Below are 20,923 nucleotides of genomic sequence, written 5' to 3'. Positions count from 1 at the left end.
GGCCAAATATGTTTTTTTAACCAAATAAAAATAGGGTAATTGTAAATTTATTGAATCGTTATTGCAAGATTGTCACTAGAAAATTATAAAAATACCACTAGAACTATCATTCGAGTGGCATCCTTACAATATTGAAAAAACCAGTGGTAAATTTGCAAAACTTTAGTGTTGAAAAAAAACTTTGAGTAACAGGACAAGTTCCCAATGCTTTTGAAATGATAACCAGCTAAATTAAATTATCTTTTTAACTACACGTTCCCATAAACCATTTTCTAATTATACTTTCAGCTTATGGGAAGAGGAGATATTGAAAGCAAATAAAACACGTCACTATAACTCTATAAGCAAATTGAGATAAGTGACTTTTGAAAGAAAAGATTCTAAATTGTCTATTACACATCACAACGTTCTTTTGTTAGAATTATCTTCCTGTGAAGAAACCATATACATATTTTGGTTTATGTGTCACCTCAACTTTTAGAAGATCCTCTCGTGAATCCTCGCATTATAGTTTATGGTCACTGTTATATATTGAGTGAACCGAAAAGGATTTGTATATAGGACCAATGAATGAAGTAAATCATTTTTGTTTGATAGTTGTATTAGGTAGCCAGCCCACCAAATCATCCTACTCAACAATTGGCCATGTAAATTAGACATTTCATGATGTTATACTCGTACACTCGCCGAATAGCCGTGTTTTTTTTAGCCATGTTATATAAAGGATGATAATCTTTTGGGATGACGTGTTCTCACTTGCATCTTTCCAATATCTTAGTCATTCATTAATATCATACATGCACAAAACTAGGATAACCTGGGTTTACGAAGCATACGTCTGAGAGATTATTTTTCTTTTTATAAATACTCCATCCGTTATAAAATATAAGAACTTTTGGTTAAATGGAACACATCCTATCTAGATTCATTGTTTTATAATGTGTCCGATTCAGCCAAAACTCGGATGGAGGAAGTATTTGTTTCACAAAATACCGTGTCACGTGTTTTTGTAGTTGATGGACTGAAATGGAACCATTAGGTAGCAAACATTTATTATTCAGGTTTTTGGACACACTACTACCCCTTGTTTTTTACATATCTTTTCCTGCTGGGTCAATATATATTTCTTTTTCATGGTTGTCATCACTCCTAGTAGAAAAAAACATGATAAGTAGACAAGTCCAGTTTTTCTTGTTGTCACTGCGGCTGCCGACGTGCGCAGTGACGCAGCATCCCTCGTCTCCGCTATTTACTCCGTCAGTTGGCCAACTCCGGCGCGGCGGCGGCGGCGGCGGCGAGGAGGAAGAACACACGGTTGGAACTCGGAAGGTCTTTACACCGGGGAGAAAAAAAGAAAGGAGTGATTTTTGGGAGTCGCGCTTTGGCAATTGGCGCACACAACAGAGAGGGGGTAATAAAAGTTTTCATCTTTGGTTGGTTGTTATCATCTCTCTTCTCTCGTCTCGTCTTTTCCCCTCCAAGGCTCGAGGGCACCGAGAGCTAGGCTAGCGGGGGTTTGGCTTGCCGTTGCTGCTGCTGGGCGTCAATGTGGTGGAGGGGGGTTAATTTGGGTGTGGAGAGGGGGGGTTTTCGACGATCGCGCCTTCTGTTCTTCTGCAGGATGCTCGCGCATTGCCTTGATTTCTCTTGGGGTTCTTGTTATCGAGGGGACGTGTCATTTCCCTCCCTCGGCGACGCGATTTTGGTTGCACTTTTGTGTTCTTCTCCTTTGGGTGAATGTGTGAGGTGGGCTGGTTGATGAACGGAAGGTTAATTAATTAATTTCTTGATTTTTTTTTCGGTGATGAAGTGAAATTTCTTGAAACTACTAATCTTCTGCAGTACAAAGTCTCTATCTAATTAACCCCTTGTTCTGACTAGTTTGCTACTTTGCTTTGCTTTGCTGCAGAAGTTAACTGTCTGATTCAACCGGCGGTGCAATAGAGATTGGACCGATGGGTTCCCTCACAAGTTAGTCGTTTTCTCACAATTTTTTTTCCTACTACACTGTTGTATCATCAATTCATCATTGGGCCTTCTTCACTTTTGGACTGACACAATTTTTTTTTGTTAGTTTTCCTACTAACCTTGATTCTTTTTTTTTTGGTTTGGGGGTAATGATGCTTTAGGTTCTTGGACGATGAACTTGTGTGGGAGCCCAATTTGCTCCAAGAAGGATGTAGTTTCATGTGCTTTCAAGGAAATATTGGACTCATCTACTTGCATGAATCATCTGGTGGTGTTTGGCATTACTGCATTGCTCACTGTTGCACTTGCACTCCATTTGCTCATCAAAATTCCAAAGAGTAGAGCATCTGCGCGACAGCTTGCCGCGTTCAATTCACCGCTACAACTGGCTGCTGTAGTGTTCAATGGCTGCTTGGGTTTGCTTAATCTTGGCCTAGGACTGTGGATGCTGAGGATTAGCTTCAGTCAGGATTCCTCCATTTCCCAGTCACATTGGTGGCTTGTGATCTTGGCTCAAGGATTTAATTTGATCCTTACTAGCTTCACTTTTAGCGTCAGAACTCGGTTTCTTGGAGCAACATTTGTTCGATTTTGGTCAGTTGGTCTGACCATATGTGCAGCATTCATCTGTTGCTGTTCAGTTGTTTACATGGTTGAAGAGAAGGAGATCACCTTTAAAGCTTCCTTAGATGTTCTTTTGCTACCGGGAGCCCTTATCCTTCTTCTTTATGCCATTCGGCACAGCCATGATGAAGAGGGTTATGAAACAAATGCAAATGCTTTATACAAGCCCCTGAATACAGAGAAGGATCATGACACGGCTGATTCAGAGATCCATGTAACTCCTTTTGCTAAAGCTGGGTTTTTCAGTGTGATGTCATTTTGGTGGCTTAACCCTTTGATGAAGATGGGTTATGAGAAGCCCCTTGAAGATAAAGATATACCGCGTTTAGGCTCCACAGATCGAGCACAGAACCAGTACTTGATGTTCTTGGATGAGCTGAATAGCAAGAAGCAGTCGGAGCCACATGCCACACCATCAGTCTTTTGGACTATTGTTTCCTGCCATAAGAGTGGGATTCTGATCTCAGGTTTCTTTGCATTGCTCAAGGTTCTCACCTTATCCTCAGGCCCATTACTTCTCAAGGCATTCATCAATGTAACACTGGGGAAAGGGACCTTCAAATATGAAGGAATTGTTCTGGCTGTGACAATATTCTTTTGCAAATGCTGTGAATCTTTGTCGCAGAGACAGTGGTATTTCCGCACTCGGAGGTTAGGCCTTCAGGTGAGGTCATTTCTGTCAGCAGCTATTTTTAAGAAACAACAGAAGCTATCGAACTTAGCAAAAATGAAGCACTCTTCTGGAGAAATAATGAATTACGTGACTGTCGATGCCTACCGCATTGGGGAGTTCCCATATTGGTTCCACCAAACATGGACAACAAGTGTCCAGCTCTGCATTGCTCTGGCAATCCTGTACAATGCAGTTGGTCTTGCAATGATATCGTCATTGGTTGTCATCATTATCACTGTAATCTGCAATGCTCCACTGGCAAAACTGCAACACAAGTTTCAGACTAAACTTATGGAAGCACAAGATGTGAGACTGAAGGCGATGACTGAGTCTTTAGTTCATATGAAGGTCTTGAAATTATATGCTTGGGAAACTCATTTCAAGAAGGTCATTGAGGGGTTGAGGGAGGTTGAGTACAAGTGGTTGTCAGCATTCCAGCTTAGGAGGGCATACAACGGTTTCCTGTTCTGGTCGTCACCTGTTTTGGTTTCTGCAGCAACATTTCTGACATGCTATCTTTTAAAAGTTCCTCTGGATGCTAGAAATGTATTCACCTTTGTGGCAACTCTACGTCTCGTGCAAGAACCAATCCGACAGATACCAGATGTTATTGGAGTTGTGATTCAAGCTAAAGTTGCTTTCACCCGGGTTGTAAAATTTCTTGATGCTCCTGAGCTGAACGGGCAACGTAGGAATAAATATAGAGCGGGTGCGGAGTATCCCATAGCACTAAACTCCTGCAGCTTCTCGTGGGACGAGAATCCATCAAAACAAACTCTGAGGAATATAAATTTAGCGGTCAAAGTTGGGGAGAAGGTTGCAATCTGCGGTGAGGTAGGATCAGGAAAATCAACACTTTTAGCTGCAGTACTAGGAGAAGTACCCAAAACCGAAGGCACGGTAAGCTTTCTTTGAGGTTATCTTCATCCTTTATGAAATTGAGAATCATGCAAAGTGTCAAGTTGGGGATTCACACTATGTTCTTGTTGTTCCTTCTGGATTGTATCTTATTCATTGTCTAAGTTGGATTGTCGTCGGTATAATTGTTGGCACTTCGCTTCCTAAAAGGCACTTTGATTAAATCCATGCTTATCACTTATATGTTTGCAAAATCTATAACATTTATAAACTTTATCTCTGTGGAAGGTGTAAATTGTCTTCAATCAAAATTGCTAGTTGTATGCAGTTGACGACCATAGTTTCCAGGCTATTCTCAAAATATAACATGGCAAAAAACTGCATCATCAGGTTTTGAATTGTTTCTGGTCCTTGTACAGTGCTATTTCTTCTTAATATACACACCCAAGTTTTTGGATTTTCCAAATATAGGTTCTACAAAGTATGACAATTTTGCTTGATAATAGTTGATAACTTGAAGTATGTTATTTAGTTTCTTTTCTGATGAAGCTATTTAATGTTTCAGATTCAAGTTTGTGGGAGAATAGCATATGTTTCTCAGAATGCATGGATCCAAACAGGAACTGTGCAAGACAATATTCTCTTTGGATCTTCGATGGATAAGCAAAGATACAAAGAAACACTTGTGAGGTGCTCTTTGGAAAAGGACCTTGCAATGTTGACACATGGAGATTGTACTCAAATTGGGGAGAGAGGAGTAAATCTTAGTGGTGGTCAGAAGCAGCGTGTTCAGCTTGCTCGTGCACTATACCAAAATGCAGACATCTATCTTCTTGATGATCCTTTCAGTGCTGTTGATGCACATACAGCATCAAGTCTTTTCAATGTAAGGATCTCAAATTCATAAAGAAGTGTGAAATAGAGTGCTATTTGACCATTTTTTTAAAAAAAAGATATATATATTTTTTTGTAGGAATACGTCATGGGGGCTTTGTCAGACAAGACTGTTCTTTTGGTGACCCACCAAGTGGATTTTCTGCCTGTGTTTGATTCCATTCTGGTTTGTGTACACAAGTGATCCTAGCCTCCCTCTTGTCTTTTTGTGCATTTGCACACATTTTCCAGAAGCAAGTTTTCATACTTAATATAGTTTTAACGTTTCAATCTTATGTCTAGCTAATCGAATCATTATACGAAATAGAAATGGCAGTAGTTCCCTTTCAACTACTTGGACAGGGAAAAAATTCTCAAATAGCAAATTTATGAATCCGTGCCTGCAAGATCCAAATTTATTTTATAAACTACATTAGTTTACCGATTTCGTCTATGGATTTTTTTTTGTTATGGCAGTTAATGTCAGATGGTGAGATTATTCAGTCAGCACCTTATCAAGATCTGTTGGCATGCTGCGAAGAATTTCAGGACCTTGTAAATGCCCACAAAGATACTATAGGAGTGTCAGATATTAATAACATGCCCCTCCACAGAGCAAAGGAAATATCAACAAAGGAGACAGATGATATTCATGGAAGCAGATATGGGGAGTCTGTGAAGCCATCACAAGCAGATCAGCTGATAAAGATAGAGGAAAGAGAAATAGGTGATACAGGTCTTAAGCCTTATACACTGTACCTGCGCCAGAACAAAGGATTTTTATACGCATCTCTCGCCATTATTTCCCAGATAATTTTCATATGTGGGCAAATATCACAAAATTCATGGATGGCTGCTAACGTCGAAAACCCTAGTGTTAGTACATTGAGGTTAATAGTCGTGTACATTGCTATCGGAGTTTGCTCAATGATTTTCTTGATATCTAGATCTTTATGCATCGTAGTCCTTGGGATGCAGACTTCAAGATCCTTATTTTCGCAACTACTTAACTCACTGTTCCGTGCACCTATGTGCTTCTATGATTCTACTCCTCTAGGAAGGGTATTGAGCCGGGTAAGAAATCTTAAAGCATATGTGAAACATTTGGATACTTTCGATTAGTGGATTAAATTGTTGATTCCTCATGCAGGTCTCTTCAGATTTGAGTATTGCTGACCTTGATGTTCCATTCTTCTTCATGTTTAGCATGAACGCCAGCTTAAATGCATATAGCAATCTGGGGGTATTGGCTGTTGTCACATGGCAAGTTTTGTTTGTCTCGGTGCCAATGATAATTTTAGCGATTAGGTTGCAGGTAATTTTATGTGAGTTTTATTCTTTATGACTACAATTATTGGGTTATTTCATCTACTATTTGGTGTTCTCTGCTGCTGTTTTCATTTACCATTTTCTGTTCAAACTTGTTATCTACTGAAGTCTATTAAAATTTGGTTATGCAGAGGTACTATTTAGCTTCGGCTAAGGAATTGATGCGGATCAATGGCACTACCAAATCTGCTCTAGCCAATCACCTAGGTGAATCAGTTTCAGGGGCTATAACAATAAGGGCCTTTGAGGAAGAAGATCGTTTCTTTGCTAAAAATTTGGAGCTTGTGGACAGGAATGCTGGCCCATACTTCTACAATTTTGCTGCAACTGAATGGCTGATTCAACGCCTGGAAATGATGAGTGCTGCAGTTCTTTCCTTTTCTGCTTTTGTCATGGCGATTCTTCCTCCAGGAACTTTTAGCCCTGGTAAGCTGTTTGTGGTAACTGCTAGCATCATTACATCATTTCATATATTGGACAAATTTAAAGTGGACAACAGGCTATAGGTTCATTGATGCTGTTTTTGTTTGCAAAGAATGTGTTGTTAGGTCTCCAGAAGCCAGAGCATCCTGAAATCTAGTCATATAGTCAATCCTTTATGATAATTCTGAGTTACGAGTAGGATTAGAGAGTAGAATTACCCCTATTTTTATGAAAATGCAAACTACTTCTATATAATTATCCTACTTGGCACTGCTGAGTATTAAATGCTGGCATTTCTGATGTACCACATTCCACGATTTATGTGGAACTTTTCCAATTCCTAGGAAGTAAACTGTTTACTCAAATCCCAGCAATTTCCGCATTCAAGCAAGCCCTAAATGCCTGCATGTTCTGGGAATAATGGAGTTTTAATGGCACTATTAATATTTGTGTGTCAGAGTCAACTAAATGTAAGCATTTGTTAATACATATTATGAAGAAATTGATATTGTCACCCAAAACGCTAATCACTTCTATTCATGCTTGTGCAGGTTTTGTAGGAATGGCATTGTCCTATGGTCTATCCCTGAACACATCTTTTGTTTTGTCTATTCAAAACCAGTGCAACCTTGCAAATCAAATCATATCTGTGGAAAGGGTTAACCAGTACATGGACATCGAAAGTGAAGCAGCAGAGGTTATCGAAGAAAATCGGCCAGCACCAGATTGGCCCCAAGTTGGCAAGGTGGAGCTTAGAGATTTGAAGGTAAATTTATTTTCATGTATGGTTGGATTACAAGGGAAAAACCATTTTGGTGTTCTAAAAAGTTGTTCTGCTATTGATTTTCATTCAACAGATTAAGTACAGGCAAGATGCTCCTCTTGTACTGCATGGAATTACTTGCACATTTGAAGGTGGAGACAAGATTGGTATAGTTGGTCGGACAGGAAGTGGCAAGACAACTTTGATTGGTGCTTTGTTTCGTCTTGTTGAACCAGCTGGAGGGAAAATAATCATAGATTCTGCGGACATCACCACAATAGGCTTACATGACTTGCGTTCATGTTTGGGCATTATTCCGCAAGATCCAACACTTTTCCAGGGTACTGTAAGATACAATCTAGACCCTCTTGGGCAATTCTCGGATCAACAAATATGGGAGGTAATATGTGTACCCTATAATGTAATTCACGTGTTTTTAGTTGTATTCAACAATTGGGTCAGCTTACCGTGAGAAAAGATTACTTTCAAAGAACCAGATGTAATGTTGAAATCATGAAAGTTGTCCTCTTTTCTTGACAGTGACGATTTATTCAGTTCTCTGTGATTAAATACCCAAAGGTTTTGAAAGTTTATGCCAGATTTAATCAGTCCTTTTTATGCATATGGAGACCTTCATAGATATCACTGATGATATTTGCTACTCTATTGCAGGTTCTTGACAAATGCCAACTTCTTGAGACTGTCCAAGAGAAGGAACATGGATTGGATTCACTTGGTAGGGGTGGTATTTACCATTCTTTTTGTAGATATCTTTTGTCGTACTAATGTTGTAGCATAATACATGGAGCCACCTTATTCATAGTACTAATTGTGATATTGTCATATAGTTGTGGAAGATGGGTCGAACTGGAGCATGGGTCAAAGGCAGCTGTTCTGTTTAGGACGTGCACTTTTGAGACGGTGTCGCATCTTAGTTCTTGATGAGGCAACAGCCTCCATAGACAATGCAACTGATGCTATCCTTCAGAAAACAATCAGAACTGAATTCAAAGATTGCACTGTTATTACTGTTGCGCACCGTATACCAACAGTTATGGACTGCACTATGGTCCTTGCAATGAGCGATGGTACGTTTTTCTTATTGCCTACTTATTAGAAATATATTTTATCCGCTTATAATCACTGTCTAATGGATCAGCAGTTCAGCACTGCTTATTCTGGACTATATGAATAATACTTGAAACTATATGTACTTTAGTATGGTGAGCGAATAATTCTGCTCCCCCCCCCCTTCCCTTTAATACTGATATGTGATGCTTTCAACCTTTCTTTGAATTTTCCCAACAATGTATCCATACTAACTTTTTGTACTAATGTTGTACCGTGAACACTAACCAGCAACTAAAAACATATAATTACCTGTTTTCTTTTTGGATCAATTGTTCTAGATTCTAAAAGAATGTCTCATGATTAGATGTGTTTCCATAAATCCATTCGACTAAACTATATTCACTTCCAGGGAAAATGGTGGAGTATGACAAACCTATGAAGCTCATGGAAACTGAAGGATCTCTCTTCCGAGATCTTGTCAAGGAGTACTGGTCATACGCATCGAATGGAAATATTTAGGTGAAAATATGCACTCACATGCTGCAGCATCTTGCTAGGAGTTAACAGAGGCAGTCAGAAATCTGTATCCATACTCAAGAGGAATTTTCATCTATTTGGGGTCTGAAGAGAAGACAGTGCCTCAGCCAGGTATTGTCGGAAAATGTGTTTCGTCATCTAGTTGTTACCTGAAATTTTGAGCAATATATGGTGCAACTTCTGTCCATGGGTGTTCTGCAAATGCTTAACAGAGTAAATCCACAAACATTTCCTTGCTGAAGTGATCAGATGTACGAAAGGTTAAATGATGAGATGTTCATCAATTCTGTAAATCATGCGTAGAATCAGTACTGTGCAACTGGAGATTTGTACACTACTTAGAAAAAAAATTCAATATATGTGATCTTTATTTATTTATTTTTTGGCATAGGAACCAAATTTAAAGTGTGCACACACAAAAAATGCTTCAATCTGATGTGTGATCTGTTTTTCCATAGCCAGTAAATCAAATCTTGTATACATTATTATGTAATAACCTCTTGTTCATTTTTGTGAATTTAGTACAGTATCAATCTTTATGATTTGGATATTTTATTCTATCTCCAAATAATTTTATATGAAAAAATAAACTCAGGAACAGAATCACCAGAAAATCACTCCAAATTCTTTCGACCAAAGGAGCTGTAATTCTGAGTTCGAATGCATTTTCTTTTGGGAATACGCGAGACACGCATTTTTTATTAAGAAAGAATAAATGTATGCACAATGCGGGCAATTCGAATGCATTTTCATGCGCAAATTTCAGAGGAAAGCAACCCCCGTGTACTCTTTAGTGCGGTATATATCGGTCGCATCAGTATGTATGACAGTGTACATATCGAGAGAGTACTTCAGAATGACAGAATGCAGCAACACATGAATCGGTTGATAATCGATCACTTCTGCTTTTCCCTCGGTTCCTAAATATAACCATTTTTAGGTTATTTACCAAATATTAAGTTTGAGAGGGAAATATTTCTTTTTGTCATAGATCAAATTTTGAATTGTTGAATTTTCTTCCTAAGCAACTAATTGACTGAAAATGCTTAAATTCCCGTGCGTTGAAATCAGTGTCCCAAAAATATTTATATTGCGTACAAAATTTAAATAGTAGAAATACTAATATTTAGAAACGGAGGGAGCAGTAGCTAGCTAGCTAGAGGTCTTGTGTGTTGTGTCATCCACAATCCTACCCACTCGAGGTTAACCAAGAATCTCTCCTGCTTTCGGTGCTCGATCACCCTCATTTTCATTTCACCTTCCTTTTCTTGCCATTTCTTTCATACCCATCTGGACTTCATGAAGACGATCTCTCATTATTCTTTCCTTTATTTTTATTTTTTTTTACCTTTCTTTACTTTTCAGACGCAGACAGCCATCTCGCACGCCATTCAGAAGTTCAGAGTGCTCTCACCAAAGTCTCTGAAACTTCGTACGCTCTCACACGCGTAAATCGCTCGGTTCTCATTCATGCGACGACGCTGATGTAATGTAAGCAAAGCACCTGATAGGCGACATTGTTAGGTTATTGTTTTGAGCTCTGAAAGTGAAGTCCACTCCACTGCATTGCCCCCAAAATCTTATCTTCAGTGCAAGTCAAATGATGAGAAAAGGTTTGAAGAAGACGTAGGTGAGATCTGAATTTCTGCCTGCCGAGGTAATGTTTAACAGTTAGTGAGCAGTGGCCATTTGGGCTTCTCAACTGCAGAAAAGGAGAGATCAGATGTTGTCAACTGACATGAGCTGGTAAAGGTTACTGGTACAAAGTATTACAGTATCATGACAACATAATGATCATCAAGTTAAAAGGTGTTCACGATGTAGCAAAAAAAAGTAGTTTCAGCAGTTAGCTAGTGCTCTTGTAAACCTTTGAATTGCTCTGTAAACTTTAGCTAGTGCCCTTCTTCATGTAAAATTAGCTAGTACAAACTCATTAATTACAAAGTAATTTTGCCGAAATCCAGTAAAATTCTTGTGCTCCAAAGGAGTCATAAAAATGCAAACTGCATTTTGATCAGGAGTTTGCGTATCCGACACCTGCCACCTTTTCTTAAGGTGCAAAGCATTCTAGCACACTGAGATCAGATATGCACTCACAAAAAAGAAATGTAGAAAATAGAAAAAGGTGATTACCATGAGGTCGCTTGCTAGAAATGGAACCTACACTCACCAATCACCAATTTTCCAAAGCCTATACAGTAGATTCACCTCGAAACGGAGTGTCGGCAAATGGAATAAAACGAGCCAAAAAAAATTTCAGCAAAATGGAGCAGAGAGCTTTGTGCGCCGTAGTTGTCACGCTGCACTTTCAGAGATTTAATTAGGTGAAGGGAGGATTTGATTAATGCGATTGGAATTCGGATGAAAGAAAGAAGATTTCTTCAGCCGCCTTCTCCTCAGTGTCAGTGGACGCTGGATTTGATTCTCATCATTTCTCAGAAACAGGATCGAACACAGTGTTTCCGCCACGACAGGATCTAGCAACTGTTGGTGCACATTGAACACAGTGTCAATCATATCACTGAATAATTGTCATTAGTTTGCAACATTCTGAAAAAAGTCTGAAGAAGAAAAAGAACTTCGATTTTTGTCTGAATCCATCCATCACTCTTCTCTTTTCAGGAGAAAGGAGGATGAAATTGGTGATCATTCGCTTCTCTTCTCTCTTCCTGACCACTCACAATTTCATGCCGTCGTTGCACATTTCTGCACGCGCAATGTGCGCCATTTTCAGACAGAGACGCGAGCAGCAAGCATGCGTGAGTGATTTCATATGCTCGTTGCAATCCACCAAATTTTTCCACGAGCATATATATATATTTCAGTGTTCATCCATTTTACAGAGAAAAGCTAGTGGATCCATGCATGCATCAGAAGCTTTCAGATCACCAGTTCACCACATCTCCTACAGTTCTACTAATCGTGCCATCTTTACGAGATAAGCATAAGGAGAAAAAGACCATGATTCAGATATGATTCATTCATCCATTTTTCTTCTGCACTTTCCGATGCAAATTAGCAGCAGAAAAAATGTCACACGGCAACAACCATTTCACAAGTCAGAGGAGAGAGACATTGCATTGCCAAAAGGTCTCTTGGAAATGGAGGTCTCTGTCGTCTCCTCTGCATAACAGCATTAAGATTCGGATTAGGTGTTGGGCTGTTTGAGGGGAATCTGGACATTGACATTGTTCAGTGAAATTCCAGGTCAAGATTCCCTTCACCGGCGCGGCCGTGAAATTTTTCTTCGGTGTTTTACAGTTTTCTCGATGAAAAGATTATTCGATCCAACTTTATATAAAAGAAAGCCCAAGAGATTTCTTACATGATAGAAATGGAAATATCGACTTAGGATCGGAAGATAGCGATGTCATGTGCTCTAGTATTAATTAACTTGTTTTTTAGTCATGTATCTACGATTCCACCACCACACCATACCACTGGTGCTTTCCGAGAAACTAATGAATTTAACAAGAGTACAAGAACAGAAGATGAAATTGTACCTATATAAACAGATCATATATAAAAAATAAGAGAAAAACAATACTATCCAGTAATTAATTTTGGCAGAGAAAAATTGGCAAAATGCATGTACATTTCATCTTGCACTTACAAGTAAAGTTTCCCTTGTTTTTTCTCTCGTGTTTTTCTTCCCCATGTAACCATGTTAGATTCTTCTCTACTAATTAACGTGATAGTCATCATACCCCTAATCTCCTAATGATTGAGGCAACACAAAAAAAAAAATTCAACAAACAAAAAAGAAAAAGAAAAAGGTAGGTCGAGATTGAGCTGTGCATAAGTCAACGGTCAACCACACACCCTGCTACACCTTGAAGTCTGCAGCCTCGTCCTGCACCTTGGCGCCGTCGAGCGCGGCGGCGCCGGCGCCGGCGCCACCGCCCTCCTCGGCGTCGTAGCTGGCGTGCACGCTGTAGAGCACGTAGACGAGCACGGCGGCGGCGGTGAAGAAGCCGAAGCGGACGTAGGAGGGGCGGTCGAGGGAGCCGAGGAGGAAGACGTTGAGGAACACCGACGCCGCGGGCACCCACGGCATGGCCGGGACGCCCCACAGCTCCGGCCGCCGCGCCTCCGCCACCAGCGCCCGGAACGCGCCGACCGTCGCCACGGCGGCCGCGCCGCACGCCGCGAGGAGCCCCGTCCTGGCGCGCCCCGCCGGCGCGAACTGCCACAGCAGCGTGAAGCAGAGCGCCACGAGCGAGAAGGCGGCGAGGAACACGAGCGTCGGCCACGCGCGGCGGTGGTCGGCGTCGTCGTCGTCGGCGGCGACGTAGCGGCGGTAGACGACGGCGTTGGCGACCATGTAGAAGACGAAGAGCGTGCCGATGGAGACGAGGTTGAGCAGCACGTCGAGCTCCGTGAACAGCGCCAGCGCCGCCGTGAACACACCTGACGAACACACCAAACCGCCAATATTACGAAAACACCCCCAAAAAGCGCGGGAAACCACTGTTTTATTTTTTAGAAAAAAATAGAAGAAAAGGAAAATGATTCAACTATTTTGGATCATTTTGGCGTTGAATCCTAGTAGACATCCACGAGGAGAAGTAGGCGTTCTCATCGTCGGTTTCGATTGAGCCAGAATAGACCCAAGCAGCGCACTAAGTACAAATTAACCAGTTTCTGTAGTATTTGTTTCTCCTGTTGATCGATATTTGGAGCCCCAAAAAACCCGTGTCCATGTCTGCTGCCTTTTCAATTATCAAGCAAGCCTCCCATGAGTAAAAACAGTTGCAAGGTCACGAAAAAAAAAGTCCACAAAAAGCAACCACTATGTGTAGCAGTAGCATATATAGTTGCAACGGCTCATCGCTCTCGTTTGGTAGAACTCCCAATTCCTATCCATATTTTTACTTTTTTTTTCTGATCCTCTTCCTTTTAGTTGACTAGTGCCGTGCGATTATTATGGTGAAATGTGTTTTGTGGTGGTAGAGAGATGAGCTCACCGAGGAAGGCGGAGGCGTTGACGGGGGTGGCGGTGCAGGGGTGCACCTTGGCGAGCCACGCTGGCATGACGCCGGAGCGGCCGATGACGCAGAGGTACCTGGCCTGACCTAGCATCGCCACCATGAGTGACGTCAGGATGCCGAGGCTGGCGCCGGCGCCGATCACGTTCGACACCCACCCCCATCCGGAGCTCCCCTTGAACGCCCCTGAGAATGGCGCCTCCGTGTCTATCTGCACCACCAAAACAAAAACATACTTATGATTAACAAATTGCTTAATCCGAAAATTATTACTGCACGGTTATTAGCACCGTAATAGTGTCAGTTATTTCTATGGTCCACACAGGAGAGGATAAAAAAGAAGTAGGGGGCATAGAAAAGGTGAATTTTGAGATGCTTCAGTGATCGGTCATCTATACTAGCTAGGAAAGTACAGTGGCCTCTCACTGTGGGGTGTCTTCTGATGGGGACAGCAGATTCACCACGAATGAAGTCGCAGGCAGGCAGGACAAACATCCCAAAAAGGCAGTGAGAAAAAATAAAACAGAAGCTGAGCTGCATGGTCTCTACTGCGCCACTTCACCATAGCTCCCCAACATATTCCCAGAATTATCCCAAGTAAAAGTTCAGACAACACCACGAGCTACCTCTACATGCCTATCCAGGAATCCCGACTTTGCCGTAGACGGAATCCTGGAACATTTCAGGATTTGGTTTCTCTCAAAAGCTTATGCATATATCGATTGTACACGGATTTACCGTTGGTCTTCGTATTTTCGAGCCTTTGTCAAAGGAACATATTCACGGGTGTGTGCATGTGGATGCACGTGTACAATAATATGTGTATGCCTTACGTGTAATCATGCAAATAAATGCAAAACAACAGTAGAGCTAATTAATTACTCTTAAGATTATTAGTATATTGCATAAAGTAGAAAAGAAAATTACTTACCGCGTCGTAGGGGAGGAGCATGGACATGGAGGCGGCCATGAGGCAGTAGAGGAGTGTGACGAGCACGACGGAGCCGGAGACGCCGACGGGAATGTCGCGTGACGGCCGCTCCACCTCCTCGGCCATGGTGGACACGGCGTCGTACCCGATGTAGCTCAGGTACACCATGGCGGCTCCGTTGAACACGCCGGCTGCGCCGTGAGGAAAGAACCCGCCCGGGTTGTGCGCCAGGTCGACGGGCCGCGTCAGGTTCCGGGTGTCGCCGCGCCAGAACCCCATCACTATGATGAACAGGATGAACGCCACGTGCACCGCCGTTAGCACCATGTTCACCACCGAGCTCTCCTTGGTGCTGAGAACGTATATGATATAAATTTTGTCAAAAATACAATTCAAATTAGGCATGAAACAAATACTGTAACTAATCTGTCAAAACACTTGAAAGAGTTTACGAAACAAATCCCACATTTTGGCAACGAGGTACTGAGAGCTACTAATTTTCTTTTGTTAGAAAACATGGTAAAAACGAGTGCTTATAGAAACCATTTTTTAAATATTTTATCGTTCAAGTTTGCTTGGGAAATGGGCTGTTTGTTGTAACTGATAAGCAACCCCTATAATAAAAACTTTTGAGATTCCTTTTCTGGAGAAAGGATTGCTCATGTTACCTACACAAGTCAGAGAGAAGAGAAAAGAAGGCATGGTGGTTGTAGACTTGCATACATTGCACACACTGAATTAGAATAGTGATGGGCATGCACACAGGAAGATTCTTTCCTCTGCCCATAACAAATATCTCAAAATTTTTCAAGAATGGATAGAACTTGAGGAATTTTAATTAGCCCCCACTTGCTCTCAACCTTTTGGAATGTAGCCATTTCAAAGAAAACTAGGTTCCAAGAGCAGTTGGTTGCAGAGAAAGGAAAAACAAGCAGCAACCACCAGAACCAACCTACACCAGTAACCAAGAAAAAACCCCAAAGGCTGATCATTGGATGAATACAGCACACTTGCAAGAACAAAGTCCAAAGAAAGGAGAAAAAAAAATTAACATGGGAACCATAGATTGATACTCCTACACATAGATAAAATAGGAAGCCTACTTGCTTCGTAATTCGTACTTTGGAGTCTTCTGTCAAGAGGAACACCATGGTCAAAACAAGTATCGTGACAAGAAGCAGAGAGGACAACACAAGCAACAAAAAACCTTTAATATATAGTAGCTGATAAAAACCAAAATAACAATTCATGAAAACAACTTTAATACCAAATTATTAAAAGCCAAGGCTAAAATATGAACTACGATGAAAAAAAATTCTAATTCCAACTCTAAAATTAGAATTAGGTTGTAAAATTTAAATTTTAACTAATACTAATAAGTTGAAAGACAAACGATAAAGCTAAACAACAAAACAGATGCACATTTATTTGGAAGAAAAAGAAAGAGAGGAACTTGCGGCTCCATCATTTTGCTTATTCGGAAAATAAGCCAAACGGTATATTTGCAAAAAAAAATAATTTATGAATATAAATTTTATATACATGTTTTTAACGATCTAAAAGCAAATGCTGAAAAATAAACTTTGATAAAAAAATCCCAAAATCAACTCTAAATTTAAAGTTAAAAATTCAAATTTTGGCTGATAAGCATAAGCATAAGCGAAAAGATAGAGCTCTCTGTGTTATTACCTGTAGCAGATGCAGACGGAGATGAGGAGGATGACGCCGACAGCGATAAGGTCAACCTCGTTGAAGCCCTTGGGGAGGCCCGGCACGGCAATCCGCCACTTGCTCGGCGCGTCGACGCCCACCGCCGTGCCGAGGTACGCCGTGAAGCTCCTCGCCACGGCGGCGTTGGAGAAGACATACTCCATGATCAGGTTCGCCCCGGTCAAGAACGCCGCCAACTCCCCTGAATTATTATTCACCAACAAAAAAAAGAACCACACTTGAGATTCACAAAAGAAGAACATGATCAAAACTCATCGAAGAATGCCAAATGCTACAAATCAAGTTACTACTTTGATGAGTAGTTTTCAGAGAGAATCAGTTAATTAATTACAAGCATGGTAGGAAAGAAAATTTTCAGAGCATTGTGAAAGGAAATCAATTGCATGCAAAATTACAGAGGAATGTCAGGATCTTCATCTTGGTGTTGCATGGTGGATGGTGAAAATGAGTGGGGTCTTGTGTGCATTTGGACGAAAAGAGCAAGGCCTTTGGGAGATGCAAGAAAGGGACTACCAACATTATTTGGATATGGATGTCCGTATGTATGTGTGTGCGTGTGCATTAAAATTAGTTGAAAGTCACACTCAACTTTTTTCGAGAGATAGAGAGAGCAATAATACTTCTCTTTTTTTTCTTCTGTTGTTCTCCATGCTAGTAGAATCTACTACTGTTTTACTCCAGCATCAGTTGACAAATCAGTGTCAACCAGCAAAGCTTGTGTAAATTAGGATATTGTAAATCTTTTAAATCACAAGGGAGTTTTGTACTGTTGAACGATTGCTTCCCTCCTTAATTACGGTGTCTCTCTCTCTCTTTTTGACGATTTGGACGCATTTTATTTTACAGTTGGAAATGAGTTTTTTTTTTAATTCTTTACCCTGGCGGCAAAAAAGAAAGAAAGAAAGCTTTTGACAAACACAAAGAAAACCAGTAAGCAGACAAGGAAAAACAGATATTCTCTTGGAAGAAAAAAGGGGAAACAAATCCAACCTTAAAAGTAAATGAAGAGCCAAAGTGTCCAGCATATGGTACTTTTTTGAAAAACTCAAAATTAGTTTTTAAAAAGCAAACAACAACTGCTAGATCACAAAAATGTACCAATCAATGACAACACAGGTACTACAAATTTTTATCATAAATATACTCCAAATGACTCGTGAGATACGAAAGGACAACACAGAAGAAGCAGGCTCAGAAGCGTCATGTTCATGAGACGACATCGCACTTGCACATGAAAATGCGCAAAAAAAAAAGGTACGCTTCTTGTGAGGCTTTGATCAACTGGACAAGAGGAAGAAAAAAAAAGATAGAGATATATAACCATCAAATATTTGAGAAAAGGAAATCTCTCTCTCTCTCTCTCTTAAAATTTTCGGCATGTCATTTCACAATGCCCATGAAAATAATCGCACGAACGAATTGAAAACCAGCAGAATCAGTAATAACAAACTAATTTTGATACCAAAAGATAAACGAACAGAAAAGAAAAAGATTTTGCATTGTTAGTTTTGAGTATATATGCATGGAAAGAGATAGGATCCGTTAAAATTGGCGTCAATGGCAACGATATCTATAACTGATATAACGGCCATGGCTGGCAGCTCACCGAAGGTGACGCGGAGGTAGCTGAAGGCGCCGCCGGCGACGGGCATGTCGACGGCGAACTCGGTGTAGCAGAAGGCGGAGAGGAGCGCGCAGAGGCCGGCAATGGCGTACGACACGACGACGCCGGGCCCGGCGTAGAGGCGCGTGGCGCGCCCCGTGGTGACGAACACCCCGGCGCCCACCATGCCGCCGAGCCCGAGCCCGACGAGGTCGTGCCACCGCAGCCTCCGCGCCATGCGCGCGCCGGAGCGCGCGCGCACCCGGCTCATCTCCTCCCCCGGCGACGTCGCGGCGCACGCGCGCCGCGCCAGCCGCCGCGGCGTCTGCGCCAGCGCGCGGCCGTAGGCGCGCAGGCTCGAGAACGAGCCGCCGGCGGCGGCGGCGCCGACGCCGCCGTTCGACGAGTCGTCCATCACCTGCACCACCAGCGCGCCCTTGTCCATGATGGCCGGCGGCGTTCCAAGAATCCGGCGAGCTCCTAGACAAGGAGTGGTCTGGGTGCGCCGCGGCGGCGGTGCGTCGGGTCAGCGTGAATGCGGCGAGGGTGGAGGAGAGGCTCGAGGGAGGTATATAAAGAGTCGGATGTGGCGGGGACTTGGGTGTGGTAATTAACTTCTCGATCTCGTGCCATGGTGGCTCCTTGACGGCAAATTAACGGCCGCACGAAAAATTAATATTTATTTTACATGGAGCCAACAAGTTTAGCTATTTAGATTGATCAATAATTTTGCATATAGTCAGGTGGATTACTATTACTTCACGTTTTATATGATTTTTTCTGAATTTTTGTAGATTTATTTGTAAAAAAATCATGGTTTAGTGAGACGTTGTGGAAAAAAAAACAAAAGTCATGGCTTAGCTAACATCTTGCTTCCTCCATCGTAAAGAAGTATAGTAACTTTTAGGTACTGATTTGAATAACTTTTCTAAGTACATATAGCTAAAAATTACTATATTTTTAGATGAAAATAGTAGTTTATTTTAGCTCCGCCACTACGAATATTGTGATTTCTTTTATCTAAATCTTCTTAATTTCAACACCAATAGAATTTTTTTAGCATATAAATAGGGATAAATGTCACAATTAAAGTAGTTAACGCTGTTGGCCTCTTCTTATCTCAACTCAGAAAATTATAAACGTAAGAAACTAAACACACAAAAGGAGGTACGAGGCTAAGATGTAGGTTTTTTCTTAAAACACGGAAATTTTATATTAGGATTTCAGGAATCGATATGATTTATTTTAAAAAAACTCTAAATATCCTCCATCCTAAAATGAGGCTTTACGCTCTGTTTTAGAGAGCTCTAACTGGAAGAATGTTTAGAATTTGCTATATCCATAGCATAAGAAGCATTGTGATAATTGTGAGGGACCAAGGTCAAGACAATCTGCACATCAAACTCGATCGGCAATAATTTACTTTGGAACAAGATTCTGTACGTTTAATATTGTACTGCTAGTGTTATAAGTGTCACATTATACTGTTTAGTGTTTAATTATTAAAAGAATATTGTGTCTAAATTGAACCTAACTGACTACAGCGATGGTAGCTGTATCATAGTACTGGTATACGGGTATATATAGTACCACTAAAAAGAACCATACATATAGAGAAAAGCATTTCGAGGATTTGAGCTAACGTGGAGATCTAGAAACAGTGACGTCGCAGGATTGGTTTTGAAGCTTCCATTGATATTATCCGCTTGAGACACGTTGCGAATCTTATTTTCTTCTTTGAGCGATGAGTTAGTTATCAGTATACTTTGTACCACATGTCTACATGTATGCCGTACAAAGAAGAAAATAGCTACTCCCTCTGTCCCAAAATACAAATATTTTTTAATAGTATCAAGTTAAATATTTTTAACTCTGAGTATTAATATAAAAAAATTAAAAGATCAATAATACAAACTTGATGTTACTAGATTTATCATTAAACAAACTATCATAATATGCAACTTTTTTTATTTAAAACATCTCACTTATATACATATTGTTGGTCGTGGCTAATGGGCGGGTGATCGCTCCAGGCGGCGATCACCCCCATCCCCTCTATACGCTCCTCTCCCCATTCCTCCTCCCTTTCTTCTCTTCCTACTACACCATAATTTTTTTTAAAAAAATAAAAAAACAAAGTTGAAAAAATTATGTATAGAAATACTACATAAAAAAATATTTGAATTCAAATTCAAATTTGAAACGGGTATGTAAACTTTTGACTTATAAACTTTAGGTCTATAAACTAATATTTGAATTCAAATTCAAATTTGAATCGGATATATATGTAAACTTTTGACTTATAAACTTTGGGTTTTTAAACTTTAGGTGTATAAACTTTAGATATATAGAAATACTATATAAAAAAGTATTTGAATTCAAATTCAAATTTGAATAGGATATATAAACTTTTGACTTATAAACTTTGGGTCTATAAATTTTAGGTGTATAAACTTTAGATTTATAGAAATACTATATATAAAAAATATTTGAATTCAAATTCAAATTTGAATCGGATATATAAACTTTTGACTTATAAACTTTGGGTCTA

General features: G+C 40.6%; 2 protein-coding genes across 4 annotated transcripts; one reads left to right on the top strand and one right to left on the bottom strand.

Moving 5' to 3' along the window:
* The first annotated feature begins 1,278 nt into the window (after positions 1-1,278).
* LOC4349819 (ABC transporter C family member 10) lies at positions 1,279-9,674 on the top strand. Of its 2 annotated transcripts, none has more exons than XM_026021048.2 (13): positions 1,279-1,411; positions 1,910-1,971; positions 2,130-4,165; positions 4,689-5,009; positions 5,097-5,183; positions 5,474-6,070; positions 6,147-6,311; positions 6,457-6,751; positions 7,300-7,514; positions 7,606-7,911; positions 8,184-8,247; positions 8,360-8,599; positions 8,992-9,674. In XM_026021048.2, the coding sequence occupies exons 2-13, from the start codon at positions 1,956-1,958 to the stop codon at positions 9,099-9,101; spliced, it is 4,452 nt and encodes a 1,483-aa protein (XP_025876833.1). In that variant the 5' UTR covers positions 1,279-1,411; positions 1,910-1,955; the 3' UTR covers positions 9,102-9,674. The 2 variants fall into 2 exon arrangements, with proteins under 2 accessions (XP_025876833.1, XP_066161635.1); XM_066305538.1 differs by lacking the exon at positions 1,279-1,411 and adding an exon at positions 1,609-1,746.
* A 3,022-nt stretch (positions 9,675-12,696) lies between these two features.
* Positions 12,697-18,914, bottom strand: LOC4349818 (cationic amino acid transporter 6, chloroplastic). 2 transcript variants are annotated; one of them, XM_015760199.3, is made up of 5 exons: positions 18,376-18,914; positions 16,728-16,950; positions 15,039-15,390; positions 14,087-14,318; positions 12,697-13,529 (listed from the first exon to the last, which is right to left on the bottom strand). In XM_015760199.3, exons 1-5 carry the CDS (start codon positions 18,815-18,817, stop codon positions 12,946-12,948), a joined length of 1,833 nt encoding a protein of 610 aa, XP_015615685.1. In that variant the 5' UTR covers positions 18,818-18,914; the 3' UTR covers positions 12,697-12,945. The 2 variants fall into 2 exon arrangements, with proteins under 2 accessions (XP_015615685.1, XP_015615686.1); XM_015760200.3 differs by lacking the exon at positions 18,376-18,914 and adding an exon at positions 17,165-17,333.
* Between the last annotated feature and the right edge of the window lie 2,009 nt (positions 18,915-20,923).

Source organism: Oryza sativa, chromosome 11 (assembly GCF_034140825.1).
Source record: "Oryza sativa Japonica Group chromosome 11, ASM3414082v1".
NCBI lineage: Eukaryota > Viridiplantae > Streptophyta > Magnoliopsida > Poales > Poaceae > Oryza > Oryza sativa.
The sequence above is the reverse complement of the archived record's forward strand: the minus strand, read 5'-3'. Positions and strand labels throughout refer to the sequence as shown.

What these genes read in the sequence shown, in the direction of transcription:
- LOC4349819 (XM_026021048.2), top strand. An exon ending in TGGAGCTTAGAGATTTGAAG is followed by an intron (nt 7,515 to 7,605) that starts GTAAATTTATTT and finishes TTCATTCAACAG; the next exon opens with ATTAAGTACAGGCAAGATGC. An exon ending in GGTCCTTGCAATGAGCGATG is followed by an intron (nt 8,600 to 8,991) that starts GTACGTTTTTCT and finishes ATTCACTTCCAG; the next exon opens with GGAAAATGGTGGAGTATGAC.
- LOC4349818 (XM_015760199.3), bottom strand. Translation starts at nt 18,817, where the DNA reads ATGGACAAGGGCGCGCTGGTGGTGCAGGTGATGGACGACTCGTCGAAC. An exon ending in TGCTCCTCCCCTACGACGCG is followed by an intron (nt 14,319 to 15,038) that starts GTAAGTAATTTT and finishes TTGGTGGTGCAG; the next exon opens with ATAGACACGGAGGCGCCATT. An exon ending in CAACGCCTCCGCCTTCCTCG is followed by an intron (nt 13,530 to 14,086) that starts GTGAGCTCATCT and finishes TGTGTTCGTCAG; the next exon opens with GTGTGTTCACGGCGGCGCTG.